Source organism: Aquarana catesbeiana, linkage group LG01 (assembly GCF_042186555.1).
Source record: "Aquarana catesbeiana isolate 2022-GZ linkage group LG01, ASM4218655v1, whole genome shotgun sequence".
Taxonomy (NCBI): Eukaryota; Metazoa; Chordata; class Amphibia; order Anura; family Ranidae; genus Aquarana; species Aquarana catesbeiana.
In genome coordinates, this window is record NC_133324.1 from 109,616,422 (window position 1) to 109,636,763 (window position 20,342).

General features: G+C 43.5%; 1 protein-coding gene across 2 annotated transcripts in view; it reads left to right on the forward strand.

Moving 5' to 3' along the window:
* Positions 1–2,933: 2,933 nt before the first annotated feature.
* IL31RA (interleukin 31 receptor A) overlaps positions 2,934–20,342 on the forward strand; it is a 123,996-nt gene continuing 106,587 nt past the window's right edge. For both annotated transcript variants that reach the window (XM_073622860.1, XM_073622868.1), the window contains exons 1-2: positions 2,934–3,057; positions 11,884–11,948. In XM_073622860.1, coding sequence (XP_073478961.1) covers positions 11,897–11,948 — 52 coding nt within the window. In that variant the 5' untranslated portion in view covers positions 2,934–3,057; positions 11,884–11,896. The remainder of the gene's footprint in view (positions 3,058–11,883; positions 11,949–20,342) is intronic.

The window sequence follows — 20,342 nt, forward strand, 5'->3', positions numbered from 1 at the left end:
GGACAAGATAGCTTTGATACCCAGCACCTTCTTGTCCCAAGGTAGTCTCTGCTTTCCACCTTAATGAAGACATTGTTTTTTGTTTTGTTTTTCCTGGCTCCATTCTCTGCTTTCCACCTTAATGAGGACATTTTTTTTGTTTGCTTGGCTCCAGACCGTCAAAAAAAAAAAATGTCCCTCTATTGTATGATTGGGGCTCAGGCTGTGCAAATTTCTTTCCTTTCTGCCACAACTACGTTTAAGAACACGTATTCCCTCTTAGTCATCCCAGATGGGCCCAAGTAGGGCTCTCCAGCTTTTATTCTACCATATCTTGGTGGCTTAGATAGATCATCATTCTGGCCTATAGTCCTATGCATCAGCTTCTCTCTTTCCAGTTAAGGTTCACTCCACTAGGACAGTGAGCACCTCTTGGATTTTGTGCTATCAGGCCTTTGTTTCCCAGATTAGCAAGGCTGCGACCTGGTCTTCTGGTCACAGGTTTTCTAAATATTGTAATTTTCTGTGATGTGTTCCATTGCATGGAGTCATGTCAGGTTCTCCCTTTTGCATATTTAATTCACCTGTGCTGGTTAACATGTGACTTTTTAATATAATATTTAAGTGTTATTTATTCAGTTTTTTTATCGGCCATGACTAAGAAACGCGTTGGCTGTTTTTACAGCAGTGTGCATGTCTTTTTCAATAAAGGAATACTATTTTTTGGATGTCATCCTATGAGTCGACCACCCCTTTCCTTATTCTGACACAGGATGAAGTACTTTGGGTACATTGGATTATGTTGCTGCCTTCAGGAGATTGGACACAAGCTGTCAAGGACAGTCTAGTAAAGGGGTTTCAAGCTGGCGGCCCTCCAGCTGTTGCGAAACTACAAGTCCCGTCATGCTTGTAATTGTCAGCCTTGCAATGCCTCATGGGACTTGTAGTTTTGCAACAGCTGGAGGGCCTCCAGTTTGAGATCCCTGGTCTAGTAACCACTCCCATCATGTCTCATGCTTTTTACTACTGTCCTCGGAGTACGGATGTCTCATTTAAGAGGAGCAAAACAAGTTTCTGCAGAGCCAGAAGATGCTCATTTTACAGTTTTTCAGATCAGCTGGTCCTTGGCATTGCCATGTAAGCCGTACCCAGACCCCTTTGAGATTATGAATAAAAAAAAAATGGGGTCGGCCTGTAATGTGTCATTGAACACTTGACTCTGCTGAAGGCACTTACTTAAGCACCTGTGTGTTAAGCCAGCTGCAGAGTGCTTTATAGGTTAAGGCTATGATGCAGCCACCTATTTGAACCTTCTCCCTGAAGACTCCTTAGGGACTGTGCCCACTGGAGGGGCAAAAATAAGTGAAAGCAGCATATTCTCTGAATGCCTCTTCCTTATCCCCAGTGTGTCTGTATGGGAACCACGGGACATCAGCTGCAGTGAGATTGGGCCTTGACACTTGTGTCCACACACATTGGTGCACTATTTTTTGGTGTGTTAAGATGCAATGCAGCCAATTTATTTTAATGGGCTGCCCAGTGCAGAGTTCCTCAACAGAAAAAACGTGTTGCAGTGCAGGACATCATGTTACGAACAGGCCCTTAACCACTTCAGCTTTGGGAAGATTTACCCCCCTTCCTGACCAGGCAATTTTTTGCTTTTTGGCACTGCGTTATGTGACAATTGCACGGTCATACAACGTTGTACCCAAAATAGAATTTATATCATTTTTTTCATACACATAGAGCTTTCTTTGGGTGGTATTTGATCACCTATGGGTTTCTTATTTTTTGCACTATGAATAAAAAATACCATTAATTTTGGAAAAAAAAAAAACAATTTTTTTAATTTCTGCTATAAAACATCCAATAAGAAAAAAAAAATCTAATTTCTTCATAAATTTAAGCCATTATGTATTCTGCTACATATTTTTTTTAAAAACATCCCAATAAGTGTATACTAATTGGTTTGCGAGAAAGTTATAGCGTCTGCCAACAATGAAAATTTTTTTTTTTATACTAGTAATGGCAGCGATCAGCGATTTATAGTGGGACTGCGATAGTATGGCGGACAGTATGATACTAACTGACACTTTGTGGAAACCAGTGACACCAATACAGTGATCAGTGTTAAAAATATACACTGTCACTGTACTAATGACACTGGCTGGGAAGGGGTTAAACATCTAGGGTGATCAAAGGGTTAAATATACCTAATATATAATATAATATACCTAACCAGTGTTTTATGTGTGTACTGTGAGTTGCTTTTACTAAGGAATGTCCTGGTTTTTATTCCCTGCTTTGCAGGGAAACAAAAACTGACACATCCTGGCTGACAGGACAGAGCTCTGTATTGTTTACTTTGACAAAGCTCTCTGTCTTCCTTGTTGCCAATCAGTGAGTTCTGGCGGTCAATCATTGTCTGGCACCCGTTGATCGGCTTGTGCTGTGACTGATCACAGCACAGTCGGCATGGCACGTCCGCCACCTACCCGGAAGTGCTGGATCACGTATTGGATACATGATCCAGCACAGGAGAGCCGCTCTGCCACCGTACACCTACGTGAGGCGGTCAGCAAGCGATTAATATGTTGTGCTAAAAAGTGTCGCTTTATGATTTTAGACGGTTGGAAATCAATGCAGCATTACTGGTAAGAAAACCAATTTGCATGGCCTGTATGAGAGTTAGGGCATTGTTCTCTTAGCTTGGGTAGTACAACAGATTTTATGTTGAATCTTTTTTTAAAGTCTTATAAGTAATATATGATACAGTTTTTACAGAAAATTTTGGCAGTATTTGTTTACGTCAGTGTTGGTATTGCACAGTATATGTCTATAATGATGTTATTTGCTTGTAAATCTTCCCAGAAAGGTACAGGATGCAGTTATAGCAATCTGCTACTGCTTCCTGTACATATTTTGAAATATGTTGCATTTGTGTAATTTCCTCATTTCTCAGTCAGTCTGTACCAACATGTTACCAGTAAGGATTTCCTTTTCTCAAAATTATTTGGGGAGATAAACTTCTTGAACAAAATCCTGTTGATTTTGCACATAAAATAGTCAAATTGGCAGGTAAGTGCTACTATATTTAAAATCAATATTATAATGCAAACGTTTTTCATCACAATTCTTTTTGTGGTCTGTGTCTTACAATATGGTTAGTATGTGATGCACTTTGATCCAATAACCGAGTTGTGAGAGCAATGGGTAATGTCCTAATACATATAAACTGAGTTTAGTTGCAGTATAGATAGATATTAATACTAATAGATACTTGATGGGCTGGTGTCTTTATTCAACCTTACCAACTATGTAACTATATTCATAACGAGTGTACTGCATATTCACTGTTTAGACCAAGTAAAGCAAGCTTATACATAAATCCGATTTTTCTGTTCAACCAGCGACTCGATTGTGGTGGATATGGAGAATCATCCCTCTGAGCTTTTCGAGTGGCAAAAGTCTCACATATCCAATCCAGTAGATCAATTTCTGTACAAACAGTGCCTATACATGGATTGAAATTCAGCTGGTCTCTGATGAACTGGCCGAATTTCAATCCATGTATGGCCAGTTTAACCACTTCACCCCTGGAAGATTTGGCTGCTTAATGACCAGGCCATTTTTTGCGATATGGCTTTGCGTCGCTTTAACTGACAATTATGTTGTCGTGCACACTGTACTCAAACAAAATTTACACCCTTTTTTCCCCACAAATAGAGCTTTCTTTTGGTGATATTTGATCACTTCTGCGGGTTTTATTTCTTGCGCTTACACTTGTCTTTGTACTCCTTACCTGGTTACCACTACACACGCTTGACACCATCTGAACCAAATAAGTTTATCTTGGTCTCATCTGACCACATGACATGGTTCCAGTAATCCATGCTTGTCTTCAGCAAACTGTTTGCGGGCTTTCTTGTGCATCATCTTTAGAAGAGGCTATCTTATGGGACGACAGCCATGCAGACCAATTTGATGCAGTGTGCGGTGTATGGTTTGAGCACTGACAGGCTGACACCCCATCCCTTCAACTGCAGCAATGCTGGCAGCACTCATACGTCTATTTCCCAAAGACAACCTCTGGATATGATGCTGAGCACGTGCTCTCAACTTCTTTGGTTGACCATGGTGAGGCCTGTTCTGAGTGGAACCTGTCCTGTTAAACCGCTGTATGATCTTGGCCACCGTGCTGCAGCTAAGTTTCAGGGTCTTGGCAATCTTCTTATAGCCTAGGACATTTTAATGTAGAGCAACAATTCTTTTTTTTCCGATCCTCAGAGAGTTCTTTGCCATAAGGTACCATGTTGAACTTCCAGTGACCAGTATGAGAGAGTGAGAGCGATAACACCAAATTTAACACACCGGCTCCCCATTCACACCTGAGACCTTGTAACACTAACGAGTCACATGACACCAGGGAGGGAAAATAGCTAATTGGGCATTTTCAATTAGGGGTGTACTCACTTTTGTTGCCGGTGGTTTAGACATTAATGTCTGTGTGTTGAGTTATTTTGAGGGGACAGCAAATTTACACTGTTATATAAGCTGTACACTCACTACTTTACATTGTAGCAAAGTGTCATTTCTTCAGTGTTTTTACATGAAAACAGTGGTGTAGTGGATATCACTCTTGCCTAGCAGTAAGAAGGGTCGCTGGTTCGAATCCCAACCACGACACCACCTGCCTGGAGTTTGCATGTTCTCCTTGTGCCTGTGTGGGTTTCCTCCGGGTACTCCGGTTTCCTCCCACATTCCAAAGACATGCTGGTAAGTTAATTGGATCCTGTCTAAATTTGCCCTAGTATATGAATGTGAGCTAGGGACGTTAGATTGTAAGCTCCTTGAAGGTAGGGACCAATGTGAATGTACAATGTATATGTAAAGCACTGCGTAAATTGAGGGCGCTATATAAGTACCTTAAAAAATAATATAATAATGAAAAGATATAATAAAATATTTACAAAAACGTGAGGGGTGTACTCACTTTTGTGAGATACTGTATAAAACCACTCACCAGCCACTTTATTAGGTACTCCTGCTCAATTGCTTGCTAACACAAATTGCTAATCAGCCAATCACATGGCAGCAACTTAATGCATTTAGGCATTTAGACATGGTGAAAACAACTTGCTGAAGTTCAAACCGAGTATCAGAATGGGGAAGAAAGGGGATTTAAGTGACTTTGACCATGTCACGGTTGTTGGTGACAGACGGGCTGGTCTGAGTATTTCAATAACTGCTGATCTACTGGGATTTTCACGCACAACCATCACTATGGTTTACAGAGAATCGTCCGAAAAAGAGAAAATATCCAGCAAGCAGCAGTTATGTGGACGAAAATGCCTTGTTGATGTCAGAGGTCGAAGAAGAATGGGTAGACTGGTTCGAGATGATAGAAAGGCAACAGTAACTCAAATAACCACTTGTTACAACTAAGGTATGCAGAATACCATCTCTGTACACACAAGACATCGAACCTTGAAGCAGGTGGGCTACAGCAGCAGAAGACCACTCTGGGTGCCACTCTTGTCAGCTAAGAACAGGAAAGTGGGGCTACAATTCACACAAGCTCACCAAAATTGGACAATAAAAGACTGGAAAAACTTTGACTGGTCTGATGAGTCTCAATTTCAGCTGCGACATTCGGATGGTGGGGTCAGAATTTGGCATAAACAACAAGAAAGCATGGATCCATCCTGCCTTGTATCAACGGTTCAGGCAGCTGGTGGTGGTGTAATGGTGTGGGGGATATTTTCTTGGCACACTTTGGGCCCCTTAGTACCAATTGAGCATTCTTTAAATGCTACGCCTACCTGAGTATTGTTGCTGACCATGTCCATCCCTTTATGACTACAGTGTACACATCTTCTGATGGCTCCTTCCACCAGGATAATGAACCATGTCACAAAGCTCCAATCATCTTAAACTGGTTACTTGAAAATGACAATGAGGTCACTGTACTTCAATGACCTCCACAGTCACCTGATCTTAATCCAATAGAGCACCTTTGGGATGGGGTGGAACGGGAGATTTGCAACATGGATGTGCAGCGGACAAATCTGCAGCAACTGTGTGATGCTATCATATCAATATGAACCAAAATCTCTGAGGAATGTTTCCAACACCTTGTTGAATCTATGCCAGGAAGAATAAAGACAGTTCAGAAGGCTTAGGCAGTTCAAACTCAGTACTTGCAAAGTGTACCTAATAAAGTGGCCGGTGAGTGTTTATATACTGTATATGAATCAATAAAGTCCCATCCACCAGTGTAAAAAAAAGTGTACTTGTGGTAAAACACTTAAAAGGAGGGGCAGCTACATACAATTTTGTAGGAGGTAAAAGAGGATAGCCGCCTACTAGTATTTCTTGAATTCATCCAAGGAATGTTTTAAAAATAGACCTCCATTTTTTCCCTGAACATATTCTTATATCACGAGGAAGTAAATTTAGTCTTGCAAGTCAAGAAATTATTACATTTAGGTAAAAAGGACATGTGGCCAACGCCTTCATCCCTAAATTGTAGAAAGTTCAACCTTTATTTTGTGTTTACAATAGATGTGTCTGGTAATCCACTATATTCACTCATAGTTGTTTTACTGCACTCTTCAAACATACAAGAGAGTAAAAACTGGAGCACTTATGCAAATTAGATGTGGATTTTCTCGTATCCAATTCACATGACAGGAGATTGTGACCGGCTCTCAATGGAGCTGGTTCACACATCTTCGGATCGGCTGTGGAGCGGATTGCACAGGGGTCCTGTGCGTCTTTGGCTCCGTTTCAGGTCCAAATTCAGGCAAAAATCGGGGTCTGATTTGTCCCTGAAACAGAGAACAGGGACGCACTGGACCCCTGCTGCGAGCCACATCCGGCATAAGTGTGAACCCAGCCTTAATGAGCAGCAGAGGATCTGACATTTAACAATTTAATTACAGAAGTTAGGTTATATATGACCAGGTATGAACTCAGGCATGTTCAGATAGGAGTCTTGTCTAAGGGCCGGTTCACAGTAGTGCAATGCCAGACATTGCATGTGATTCACACCGCATTGCTGTGCAGATCACATGCGATGTCTGTGCAATGCGAATTCAGCCATAAAAACTGTATGGCTGAATTTGCATCGCATTCAGACCAAACTCGTGCAGGACCTTTTTTTTGGTCCACACCAGAATCTGATCGCATGGGTGTTCACACCCATGCCATCCGATTATGCAAATCTCTCTGCGTTTTGCAAACTGATTGTGGGGTGTCGTTAACTTAACATACACTCTGCAATCAGTTCTCATGAGCAGGTTTGCGATTTAGATGTGGTGCGAATTTGCACCGCATCTAGTATGTGAGCCTAAGCAATCCTATCAGGAAGCTGTCAAAGCAGGCAGGCAATCATAGACAGCTAAGAGATTCCTTGCCCCATGCCCCTGGTGTACGTGAAGCTGCAGGGCAGGGAATGCCACCACTGCTCGTGATTGACTGTCCACTTTGACAGCTTCCTGGTGGGATAGCTCAAGCAGGTTCAGATTCATCCAAAGACGCCTGAACCCATCCTTAATTGTGATTTAGGCAGAAGTTTGAGGCCCTATGTACAACCTGTACTCCCAAGCATCCAAGGTTCTCTTTTACTATCTTGGAGACAATGTATGCCAGTTTAAGTTCACTTTAAATGTCAAAATCAACTTATTAAATGACAACGTCAGGAATATGAATAATACACCCTTGCAGAGCCCAGTCCCACTGAGAGGATTGAATGCTTGTTGTGTCTAGAGCAGGGGTAGGCAACCTAGGGCCCTCCGGCTGTTGCAGAACTACGAGTCCCATCATGCCTCTGGGAGTAATTGTAACTGCCAGCCTTGCAATGCCTCATGGGAAATGTAGTTCCACAACAGCTGGAGGGCTACTGGTTGGCTAACCCGGGCCCGGTCTAGAGGGTATACTACAGTCTGTGTTAATTATCTGGCTCCCTGCTCTACCCTAAGCTTTGGTCTGTGAGCAGAATCTTGTAATCATCATGTACAGTACAGGGACATTAACCTTGCATTGTCCATGGGGGAAGCTGGAGGAGGCTTGGAAAGGCAGCTGCATGGGGTTTTTTATTTACTCCTCATTGCAGCACCCCTAGACATAAAGAGCATTTAACCCTTGTAATGCAGGGGCCCCCCTGCAAATATTTTTATTTTTTCATATTCTTGGAAACACTGAGAGAAACAGCTTTTAAGTGTAGATCACTCAGAACCAGTGGATCAAGAAGCCCATTTCTATGAGTAGAACACAAGGTGCAAAAGAATTGAAAAGGTAGCCAGGAGGACAGCTTTTTTGGATGGCTTAAAGGCTAAGTTCACCTTTGTGTAAAAAATAATAAATGCGCATTTTTCAAAGTAAAAGACTGTGGATTTATTATTTTTAACTCCGGAGCCTGCAGAGCATTGCACCCGTGATCAGTTTATCATGGATGCAATGTCAGGCTCCAGCAGACACTTTGTGCAGCTCTCTGTCCTTACCTCTGTATGGGCAGATAGTTGTCAAGCTGCAAAAACTCAGCGCTCTCATAGTGGCATACGAGACTGCCGAATCGCTATGAATGAATGACGCAGCTATGCAGGCCGAGCCCCACACAGCTGAACCCATTTTAAATGTGACAGTGGCTGTGGTAGAGGGCAACTCCCATCATCTGTCACAGAGGGGGGACTCAGGGAAAGGCAGTGGAGAAAGCCTGAGCACCCAGCTACATAGATACTTCAGACAGCTGTTTCACTTTTTTTTTGGAACAAGTGCTATTCATTGTGGTTTTCATTTATTACACCAAGATACAACTAAAAGACATGGTGAGCCCACATCCTACTTTAGCCTGTAGAGCTTTGCAGCCAAAGCTCGCATTGGCTGATCCTACCACAGCTACCTTATAAAATTTAGTGAGGGTATAAACAGAGGACCAGGTCACAAACTTACAGGCTTCCAAGACCAAGGACTAATGAAAGAATGCTCAAGAAATATTGACTGACCTAGTAGAATGAGCAGTTACAGTTAAAAAAAAAGGTACCTTATGTGTAATGGCATAAGCCTGATTTCTAGTTTGTGGAATCCATCTAGAGCTAGTACCAGAGGAAGAAGCAAGTTCCTTACATGGACCATCAACCACAACAAACAATGAATCATTCTGATAGAAGGAAAAAGGAGCTGAAGAGAGCACAATATTTTCGTTAAGGTGAAGGGCAGAAACTATCTTATGTAAAAAGGAATGACCAGGTCTCAAAAGCGCCTTGTCCTTGTGCACAATCAAGAAGGGAGATTCACAGGACAATGCTGCCAACTTGGATACATGCCTAGCCAAAGTAATGGTCACTAAAAAAGCCACCTTTTTAGACATCTGCAAGAAAATTTCCTGAATATTTTTAAAAGGAGGGATTTGTAAAACTGGAAGCACCAAATGAAATGATGGATGTGTTCACCTTTTGGAACATGTTACATGTTTCACCCGTATTTAGGGCTTATCAGCAGAAGCCTGACATTGCACCCCTGAGGTACGGATTAAAGAAAGGGCGTTGAAACGAAACAGTTAATAATAAACATGTATCCGCGCAACCTGTACCACTATGTGTTAGAGACTAAATGTAATATGTGGAGCAGACAGCATCTATATGTGCTTTATTCACATACCAAAATACTAATAAATCAAACCATGCAGTGCTCCACAAAAATCAATACGGTGTATAAATTATATAGTGAACAAACGTCACTCAAGAAAAAGTCCAACGAATAATTGTACCCAAGTGCCTGAATGAATCAGTCCAATGTGTATATTAAATAAATTAAATCTTCATCCCCAAACTTGTGTTCCTCCACGTGCTCATCAACTTCCACCAATTGTGAAAAATTGCTACTCCCCAAAGGTTGAGACATCATATGATACAAGAGGTCAAATGCGCTCATTTACCCAGGAGCTCATATGTTATTTGGATGAGTGGCTTTGTTAACTCTCCTCTTTTACCAACCTTCTCAACCAATTAGCCCAAATCACCACTTCATTTCCTTCAGTTAAATTGAGAACCTTGAACAGACTCAAAATGGGTTTTTCCTGTGCAAGCAAGCGAATTGCTGCATCCGGAGAATTACTGGCCAGCAGCATCTACACCAGAAATCAAGATAGGAAGCCTTCTTGCTGATTTGTGCCAATTGGTTGAGAAGGTTGTAAAAAGACCTTTCTTTCTGTTCGAAAAAAAACTTCAGCTTCGGTCGGAGGCGCTGTACTAACAATCTAACATTAGTACGGCGGTCTCCCCCGCTGAGCTGTTGTGTTTTGACAGGGGGAGCCACTCGTTCAAACAACATACGAGATCCTGTTTAAATGAGTACATTTGACCTCTTGTATTGTATGAGGTCTCAACCTTTGGTGAGCAGCAATTTTGAAAATTTGGTGGTGGTGGATGAGCATATGGTGGAACATCAACATAAATAGAAAATAGAGTTATTTGTACTAACTATAGCATTCTTTCTTGGTGAGTTCATTGAGAAACATAGCTTTCAGCCCTTTTCTGGGCTGTTTGTGCCTGTTGTCAAGTTATGATAGATCTATGCCTAGGTTATTCATACATGTATTCTCCTTGTAGTGCTTGCTATTAAAACTGATGTTCCCTGAAACTTGGAAGCTTAAAGTGTTATGCCCCGTACACACAGTCGGACTTTGTTCGGGCATTCCGACAACAAAATCCTAGGATTTTTTCCGAGGGATGTTGGCTCAAACTTGTCTTGCATACACACGGTCACACAATTTGCCGAAAAATCCGATCGTTCTAAACGCGGTGACGTAAAACACGTACGTCGGGACTATAAACGGGGCAGTGGCCAATAGCTTTCATCTCTTTATTTATTCTGAGCATGCGTGGCACTTTGTCCGTCGGATTTGTGTACACACGATCGGAATTTCCGACAACGGATTTTGTTGTCGGAAAATTTTATATCCTGCTCTCAAACTTTGTGTGTCGGAAAATCCAATGGAAAATGTGTGATGGAGCTTACACACGGTCGGAATTTCCGACAACAAGGTCCTATCACACATTTTCCGTCGGAAAATCCGACCGTGTGTATGGGGCATAATTAAACCCCAAAAAAGTGTTGTCATTGTATATATTATTACTTGTTCTACATGTGTTTAACTTTTGCTTGATTAAAATATGCAGTTCTAGTAAATACCTGGTTGATCGTGCCATTTCCCTGGTCTTCCTTCCTCTGAGAGGCAACCTGATCACATTAGGTCTTTTCTTTCCCATGTTGCCACTCCCAGGGCACATGCTCCAACTATTCTATTTGTTCCTTTGTCTCAGGAATTACTCACTGGACCCAAATCACGAATTGAAGTGCCTAGGCCTCTGAGTCCTGTTAAGCCCTTCTTGACCCCTTTGTTATGTGGGCCTGTTGGCATTGTTTGCTGTGTTGCTCCCCACTCTGTTGGACTGCTTTTGGACATCCTAGTTCCCAGTTATGAAAGAGTCTGTGCTTCTGTACTATACAACTAAGGAAATAGGATATTCAACGTACCAGTAAAACCTAGCTTTCGAGTACAGTATGGGACACAGCTCCTTATGATCGTCAAATTGCTTGCTATGTAACTGAGGCTATCTAGGAATTAAAGGGGTTATATAGGAGGCTGTCCCTGCAGATTTCCAGTGTCTAATCACATGGTCGTAGCTTTATATAACCCAGTTATAATGATTACAGAGCCTGTGTCCCATACTGTACTCCAAAAAATAGATTTTACTGATAAGTCAAAAAACCTATGGGCAATTGAATCCACTGATTGATTTCCAAATAAAAGTTTAGTCTTTCAATGACTTATAGAAAGTAATTTTATGAGTACAAAAACCCTATATTTCCTTTAATTTTATGTGTCCCCTTCCTTTACAGAGGTAAATAAAAGATGTTTGGCACATCCTGGATTTTAGTCATGGCGGTGAAGCTACTATTAGCCGGTATTTTAACATGTTTTATTTTATATTCTTGTTGTTTTTTATGGAGGCAGTACTTAACTTCTTAATGATCCTCTGCTGCCCAAATTGCTACCAGATCCTCTGGGAAATACCTAATGACAGAGCATATGACTCTCTTCCTATAATCCCACAATGCCGCACTTGGTGCTGGCCAGTTCCTGGAAATGAGCTGGGGGATTGTGCATAGCCTCATGCAAGTGTCAGCTTGACCCGCAAGCTACAAAATTATATCTTGTCTCTAACCTGCTCAGTACAAAAAAGGTCAGTGACTAGACCTGGTTCTGTATCTCTCTTACGTTTGTGTCAGTTTTTTTTTTTTTTCAAATAACATTTTATTGATCCAAAAGTCAGGTAAGTTACAAAGACAATGATATCTTGTTGTATAAGATTTGCCATGCCGGAGGCAAAACCGGCAAGTAGTCGGTATCAAGAGAAAAGCATTCAGTTGTATAAAGCTTAGATTAGTAACCATATACTGTGCAGTAATCAACATATGCATATAGACGTGTAACCTTACATCATCTAGTAAACATAAGGAATAAAAGAAAGAGTAGAGAAGAAAAAGAAGGAGAGGGGAGGGGAGGGAGGGAGAGGATGGGGGAGGCTCCACCAGTGGCTCAAGGAGGATCTTCTCGTCTATGCCAGTCTTCCCAGACCTTATCATGTGTTTCCAATCTGTCTTGCAATCTAGCAGTCATTTTTTCCATTAGCTCTATATCCTTGATTCTGGCATACAGATCTGTTGAGGTAGGCGGGTCCCTTCTTTTCCAGTAGAGGGCTATGAGACACCTCGCGGCTGTCAGGATGTGCCGAAGCAGTTTCTTGGAGTGCTTAGGTATCTGTAAACCAGATACTCCCAAGAGGAATAATTTAGGGGTTCTGGGAACCTGTACTCCCAGCAAGTGGGTTAGTAAGGATTGCGCCTCCCTCCAGAAGGGCTCTATCTTGGGGCAGGACCAGTAAATGTGGTATAGTGTTCCCCTTTCTCTCTGACATCTCCAACATCTATCTGAGCTAGAGGGGTAGATGGCTCGGAGGACATCAGGGGTCATATACCAAAAGAAAATGATTTTATAGGCGTTTTCCTTATAGAGTGTGCAGAGAGAGCTTTTAGCTGCTTGAGACCAAATTGTTTGCCAGGCTGCTTCTGGTATTTCTTCTCCCAGTGCTCTTTCCCATCTCAACATGTATGCATGTTTACCCTGGGTGGCAATACAATATGAATTTAGCACCTTGTATATATCTGAGATTAGTCCTCGACGTGCGGAGCCCTCTAACATCAGGTTCTCAAATACGGTTGGAGTTGAGAATTGTAAATTCGGGGCTATTGACTGGGCATAGTGCCTGATTTGTAGATACTCATAAAACACCTGACGGGGGAGGTTAAATTTCCGTTGGAGATCGATGAATGAGAGCAATTTGCGCGTGCAGGGGTGCACTAGATGACCAAAATGGAACAAATTTCTGATTGCCCATGGTGAGGACATTTGATGTGTAAGGCCTGCAGGCAGTCTGGGGTTATAAAGAAAGGATGTGAGGAGAGATCTTTCCGAGCCCAGTTTATGAGTTCTGGAAAGTTTACGCCAGAGAGAGCGAAGAAGAGACATAGGACCCAGGAGCCGGGTCGATTCCACCTCCACATTTGCATTCCAGAGTAAGCTATTTGGGTGTATGGGTGCCAGCCAGATTTTTTCAATTTCAGTCCATCTATTGTAAGACCGTTGGGGAAACCAGGACGCCAGGGCCCGCAGTTGGGCTGCTTGGTAATACTTGTTCAAGTCGGGAAACGCCAGTCCACCCTCTGAGCGCGCCGCCACTAATACTGATTGAGGTATTCTGTGCCTCCTGTAGTTCCAGACAAACCTCACCAGATCCGCCTGAAGTTTCCTCAGATCTGACCTAGGGACCGGAATGGGAAGCGTCTGGAAAAGGTACAGAAGTTTGGGAAGGATGGTCATCTTTACAGAGGCCACCCTCCCCAGGAGGGATATATGGTGGACTTTCCATTTTTGTAGCAACTCCCTTATAGATCTATAGAGGGGAAGGAAGTTGGCTCTATAGAGGGTGGTATACGACGGGGTGATCTGCACTCCTAAGTATTTAAGGGCTGTAGTTTTCCAGTGGTAGGGGAAGCATTGTTGTAGATGTTGAACCTCTACTGGAGGGATATTTATGGGAAGGGCCTCTGACTTAGACGCATTTATTTTGTAACCGGATAGAGAACGATATAAATCTAGCTCAGCATGTAAATTAGGGAGTGATATCCTAGGTTGAGTCAGGGTAAGTATAATGTCGTCCGCGAATAGTGCTAGTTTAAAATCCCTGCCCCGTACCGGAACCCCGTGTATATTTGGATTTTTACGCACCGCCGCTGCCAGAGGCTCCACACATAGTGCAAATAACAATGGCGAGAGAGGGCATCCCTGGCGCGTTCCGTTAGCTATCGAAAAAGCTGATGATAGGGCAAAGGGTGTCTTAACCTGAGAGGAGGGGTTTGTATATAAGTGTTGTATGGCCCGCAAAAAGGGGCCCTGGAACCCCATGTGTTTCAGTGTGGCAAACAGGAACGGCCATCCAAGGCGATCAAAGGCCTTTTCAGCGTCCAGCCCTAGGACTAATGTTTCTAGGCCGTCCCCGTTTGCCACCTCTATGAGATCAATAATCCGTCTCGTATTGTCCCCTGCCTGACGGAGGGGGACAAAGCCCACTTGATCCTTATGTATTAAGGAGGGAAGTATTAGGTTCAGTCGCATCGAGAGGAGCTTGGTAAAAATTTTTAAATCAGAGTTTAGTAGTGCGATTGGCCTATAACTTGCGCATAATGAAGGATCTTTTTCAGGCTTAGGGATCAGCGTGAGGAATGATCTCTGCATGTCTGAAGGAATAGGGGTCTGCTGGAGGAAGGTATTGTACAATCTGCACATATGGGGCAGGAGGACCGGGAGAAATGTCTTATAATATTCATAAGGGAGGCCATCGGGGCCGGGGGACTTTCGTGACGGTAAGCTTTTAATGGTGGCTGTCAGTTCTTCTACCGATATCGGGGCGTTAAGGGAAAGTAAATCAGATGCCTGAAGTTTAGGAATATTACTGTCTACTAAATATTGTTGCATATGCTCAGCTAAGTCAGGGGAAAGTGGGTCGTGTGGAATTTCAGGGTCATTATATAGGGCTGTGTAGAATTCTCCGAAAGCCTGAGCTATATCCTGGGGGTGTGAGAGAAGTGTATCTCTTCTATTTTTTATTTGATGAGGGGTGGTCATATGTGATCTTTCTGACAGTTTACGTGCTAGTAATGAGTGGGCTTTATTGCCTTTGTCGTAGTACGTTTGTTTTAGTCTAAGTAGAGCTTTCTCTACCTGGCCTAACGCTAGATCCCGAAGTGTAGTACGCAAGCAAACAATTTTTTTAAGAAGGGTTAGGGATGGCGAAGTCTGTAGTTGGGATTCTAAGGTTTTAAGATCCTTCTCCGCCTGAAGTTTGGATGCCTTTGCATCTTTCTTCATGGCTGAGGATAGTGCTATACACCGCCCCCTGAGGACCGCCTTGTGGGCCTCCCAGAGAGTGGCAAGAGTAACATCTGGTGTGTCATTTTCAAGAAAATAGTTTTGTAAGGTTGACTCGAGTTCTAGTTTAGATGGGGTGTGTTGTAGAAGAAAGTTGTTTAGTTGCCAGTGACATGGTTTACGTGTATAGGTACCCATCTTCAAGGACATAGTCACAGGGGCGTGGTCAGACCAGGAGATGGGTAGGATCTGAGCGTCCACAGTGGCGCGAAGGGTGGCATTGTTAACAAATAGGTAGTCTATACGAGAGTGCATGCGGTGAGGAGAGGAGTAAAATGTATATTGTCTGTCACCTGGGTGTAGTGCCCGCCATATATCAAAAAGAGCATAGCGCCTAGTGAGTTGGCGAAATAATTGTGCTTCCCGAGCCACTCGGGCTTGGGGTTCTGTGGGGTTCATTACATGGCGATCTAGACCAACCGACTGACATAAATTAAAGTCTCCTCCAATGATCAAGTAGTCGTTGGGGGATTTAAATATGCGCGCTAGTACTCTAGTTAAAAAGTGTATTTGATGGGTATTAGGGGCATATAGTACACAGATAGTGACCCCTTGATCTTGCCATTGGCCCCGTAAAATAATGTAGTGTCCATGTGGGTCTATAAGAGATTCAGTGCATTTGAAGGGGGAGCCCTTTTTGAACAAGATCGCCACTCCGGCTTTTTTGCGGGGACTAAACGCCTGGTAAACCTGAGGATAGTATCTGGATGCAAGTGTGAAGGCGCCTCCCTTATTAAAATGTGTTTCTTGCAGCAGGGCCACATCCGCCCCAGATTGCCTGAGTTCCCTCGTAACTAGATGCCTTTTTTTATTTGAATTTAGGCCGTGAACGTTAAGTGATATTATTTTAACCATAATTGAGGGTATGTGTGAGCTCAGCGTTACTTAGCTTATCCAGCCGCGAGAGTGTCTCAGTATCCAAGGAGGTGAGGGATCCATACGTAGGACATGTCCGGTCAGCCCTCCCGAGCCGATGATGTGCCAGGGGAAGGGGAAGAAAGGGGGAGAGAAAAAAGAAAAGGAGAGTGGAAAAAAGAAAAGAGATATTAGTTATCAACACAATCAAAAGAAGCAAACATTGCAAAAAGACCCCAAGCAATCCAGATCGCCCGGGATCAAGTAAGTTCCAATAAGTCTCCCCGGGCGGGCTCCCCATAAAGAGTCCAGTCCGGGGGGACATAGAGAACCCAACAGTCAAATACAGCAGTATTCAGAGAACCTCCTATAACAATAGGAAATAAAAAGGGGAACTTTGGTTAGGTAAACCCAAAGGGGGACTAGTGACCAGAAAAACTACTACTGTCAAGTCTCCAACTGAAAGTGCCTGATGTGAAGCAGGAATTAACAGGCTTTGGGCCTAAGAAGGGGGGGGGTTGCAAATATAGCTGATGGGTGGGCCAGGGGGGGGCCCAATATGGCAGTCATCCATTCCTATGCTTAGTGGACCCTCTAGGAGAGTCTCTGTCCCTGGGACGTTTTGTTGGAGGTATCTTCTGCCAGATCGCCGGCGGGGGCGTTGGTGTTTCTACCAAGTCCCATTCTTGAAGACGGGGGACAGGAATTTCTAGGGTGTTGCAAAAGTTATCCAAGTCCTCCGGGAAGCGCAAGATGGCGGATTTTCCTTGGTGGCGGGCTGTTAAACTGAAAGGAAAGCCCCATCGATAAGTTATGCGGTTCTCCTGTAGTGAGGCTAGTAGAGGCTGGAGAATTCTACGCTTTTGTAGGGTGATCCAGGAAAGATCAGGGTATAGCTGTATAGGCGCATTTCCATGAACAACCTTCCTGGCGTCTCGGGCCTTTCGCATGATGTCTTCCTTTAAGGGGAAGGAGTGGACTCTGCATATGACGTCGCGTGGTCTGGAGGCAGGTCCCTTGGGTCGTAGGGCACGGTGGGCTCTGTCCATCTCTATGGGTTTATTCAGGGGGTCCCCCAATAAGTTGTTGAATAAAGATTGCAGGGTTTCGTGGAGATCTTCCGGGCCCTCCGATTCTGGTAGTCCTCTAATCCGAATGTTGTTCCTACGACCCCTATTATCTAAATCTTCAATATGGCGTTGCATATTTCTGAGCATTAGGTGGTGATCAGCTCCTTGCATTTGAGTGCGATGTATAGCAAGTTTGGTCTCCTGAATTTCCTCTTCAGCCATCTCCACTCTCTCAGATAGGTGTTTGAGGTTGGCATGTATTGTTTGGATTTCCGCCCTGCATGTGGATTTAACTTCTTCAATAAGGAGTTTAAAGTCCTCTTTAGTGGGTATGGCTTGAAGACATGCTTGCCATGTGGTGTTTTGTTGGATTTGTGGGTCATCATCCATGTGTTGTTGGGGACAATGCAAGAAAGGGGGCTCCCCTCGTGGAGCAAGGGGGGGCTCAGTTCCTGGTGCTCCACTAGGCTGAATGTGGGTGCCCTGCATGTTACCCCCTCTTAAGAAAGGGGGATGAGAAGCAGTTATTACGCCTTCTCTGTGGGTCAGATTTGGAGAGTTAGTCACTTGTGCATAGGACAATGCCTGATCCATGCCTCTTTCTGTCGTGGTGGAGGTATCATGCCGCGCTTGCCTTTGTGGCTGAGGTAGGCCCATGACATAGTGGCGTTCCTGCAGGGGGTTGCTTTCCCCTGTTTGTTTTGTGAGCTGGGGTCCCAAGGCGTACTCCGGCTCCGGTAGTGGGGGAAAGTCTCCCGAAGTCAGTGAAGGTGAGGGGGACCCCCTCCCTCCCGCTGAAAGAGCCGGGTCTGAGGCCGTTCGTAGCAGCCACGGGTAGGCCTCAGAGCACTGGGTATAGCTGGCTGCTGTGGGGCCTTGTGTAATGTCTCGGGGGTCATGCTGTATCCCGTTATGGGGCATATAAGGTTGTGATGGACTCACCCCTCCTGGGTCTCGGGTGCCCGAACCGCTCCTCTCCTGATCTAGCATCAGCGTGTTCTGTGGGTACAGCAGCGGAGGAGAGTTCGGCGGCTGCTGCGGCATCGTGGAGAGAGAGCATGGCGGCGGCGCCATCTTGTCCATCCCGCCGTCGGAGCCGGGGGGAGGTTTAAAGTACTCCCGGAGGGTCGCTGAGGATCCGGAGGGTGGCGCGGATGGTCCCCTGGGATTAGAGGAGCGGGTTCTCCGATTTCCACCCATATACAGGTGCTTAAAATCCCCTTAATAGGCCGTTAGGCTGCAGGTCGGTGGAGAGCTACAGGATCAAGCGTCCATACAGGGCAGCTTCCGGTCACGCCCCCCTGTTTGTGTCAGTTTAATAACATATTGGCACGATCTCAGTTAAGGTTCATCATATATATGTAAGTGTTTGACATTTAGCTGGTAAAGTAGGGACTGACCACAGAGGGATCAATTTGATGTTGTTCGCCAACTTGAAAATATATTGCAGTTTATGGAGACCAAGTATCTGTTGCTGTGCAAAGGGTTGGTGGAAATATTAAAGGGAAACTAATCTTGGGAAACGCAGGCAGAGGGCAAATGCCTTAACACCAGAATTGCCTGTGGGCTTTCTGTGAGTAATCTTTTTCCTATTACTGAATCTCCATGCCTTGTTCTGCACTGTGTCTTTGTGTGAAAGTGGCCATCCTGCTATAGGCAAGGGTTTGCTTCCTCATGTTACAGCTTCCAGCAAGGAGATCAGTGATCAGCACAGAGGTGACATTAAATCTCATGACACTAGCAGTCAAAGGCAGCAGTTCCTTAGATCTCACACTGCAGATATACATCTATGAGATTTAAAGCATGGGCTTGCCTAGGAATGCTCACATACATGGAGGTGCATTGCAATTTTTCAGGAAAAATTCAGAAAAGTCAAATTTTTCTGCTTAGGGACAATTAACATTTTGTGATCGGCATTGACTCGGTTAAATTGATGATAGGCAACTCCTATCCTCATATTGATTAGTGGTTCCAAATTAATAATAACTACTGCAGTAGGGAACAGACACAAAAGATACGCTCAGCATCTTTCCAAATTACTGTTCTGCTTTATTATGACGCAATTGAAGGTTTTTATGCACATGATTACGTAGGTATCACATTAATATTACAATTGTAGGTTTATCGTAATAAGGGGCATTACATAGGCAGGCTTATTCTAATCAGGACTCGAAAGAATGTAAACATTTACTGAAAACATTATTAGTGCTGTTGCACAGTGAGGGCAGTGTGCAATACATACAAAATACAATACAATTATATACAGAACTTACAAATTTCCATTACAGTCTCCCCTCTTTTGATCAATATTTTGATCACTAACCATACCTGCTATAACCTTTAACCTGGAACCTCCACACGCTTAGGTAGAGGTAGTCCTGGCCAAAGAGGCAAAAAACTCCATTGTGGAGAAAATAATAGCTGAGCAACTTTTTCATTACCAAATTACTTTTCATTGTGAAAAACAAATGATTGATAAGACATATTTACAGAGTACTGGCTGTACACTCCTGTGGCCAGAATGGCCTTCTAGCTTAATTGTGAGCATTCTGACTTATCAGCATATGTAAACACAGACAATTCTACATAAAATGGAAGACTTACAAAAGACAAAATATGACTTCAACATGGCTAAACTACTTTTCAAATATATATATCCCTTACAATTAAAGTAATTTAATCAAAAAGTACCCTAGACTGTGATCACAAGAGGGAAACAAATCAAACTCAGAGATTTCTTTAATTTAGTCATTTTTGCAGTGTCTGGTGTGGATCCAGGTGACTTTTTCTTCACGTTTTGCAAAAACTGTACATGAAATAGATGCTGTATTGAGTCTCCAAACATTTCCTTATATATAAATGTCTCTTAACAATCCACAAGTCAT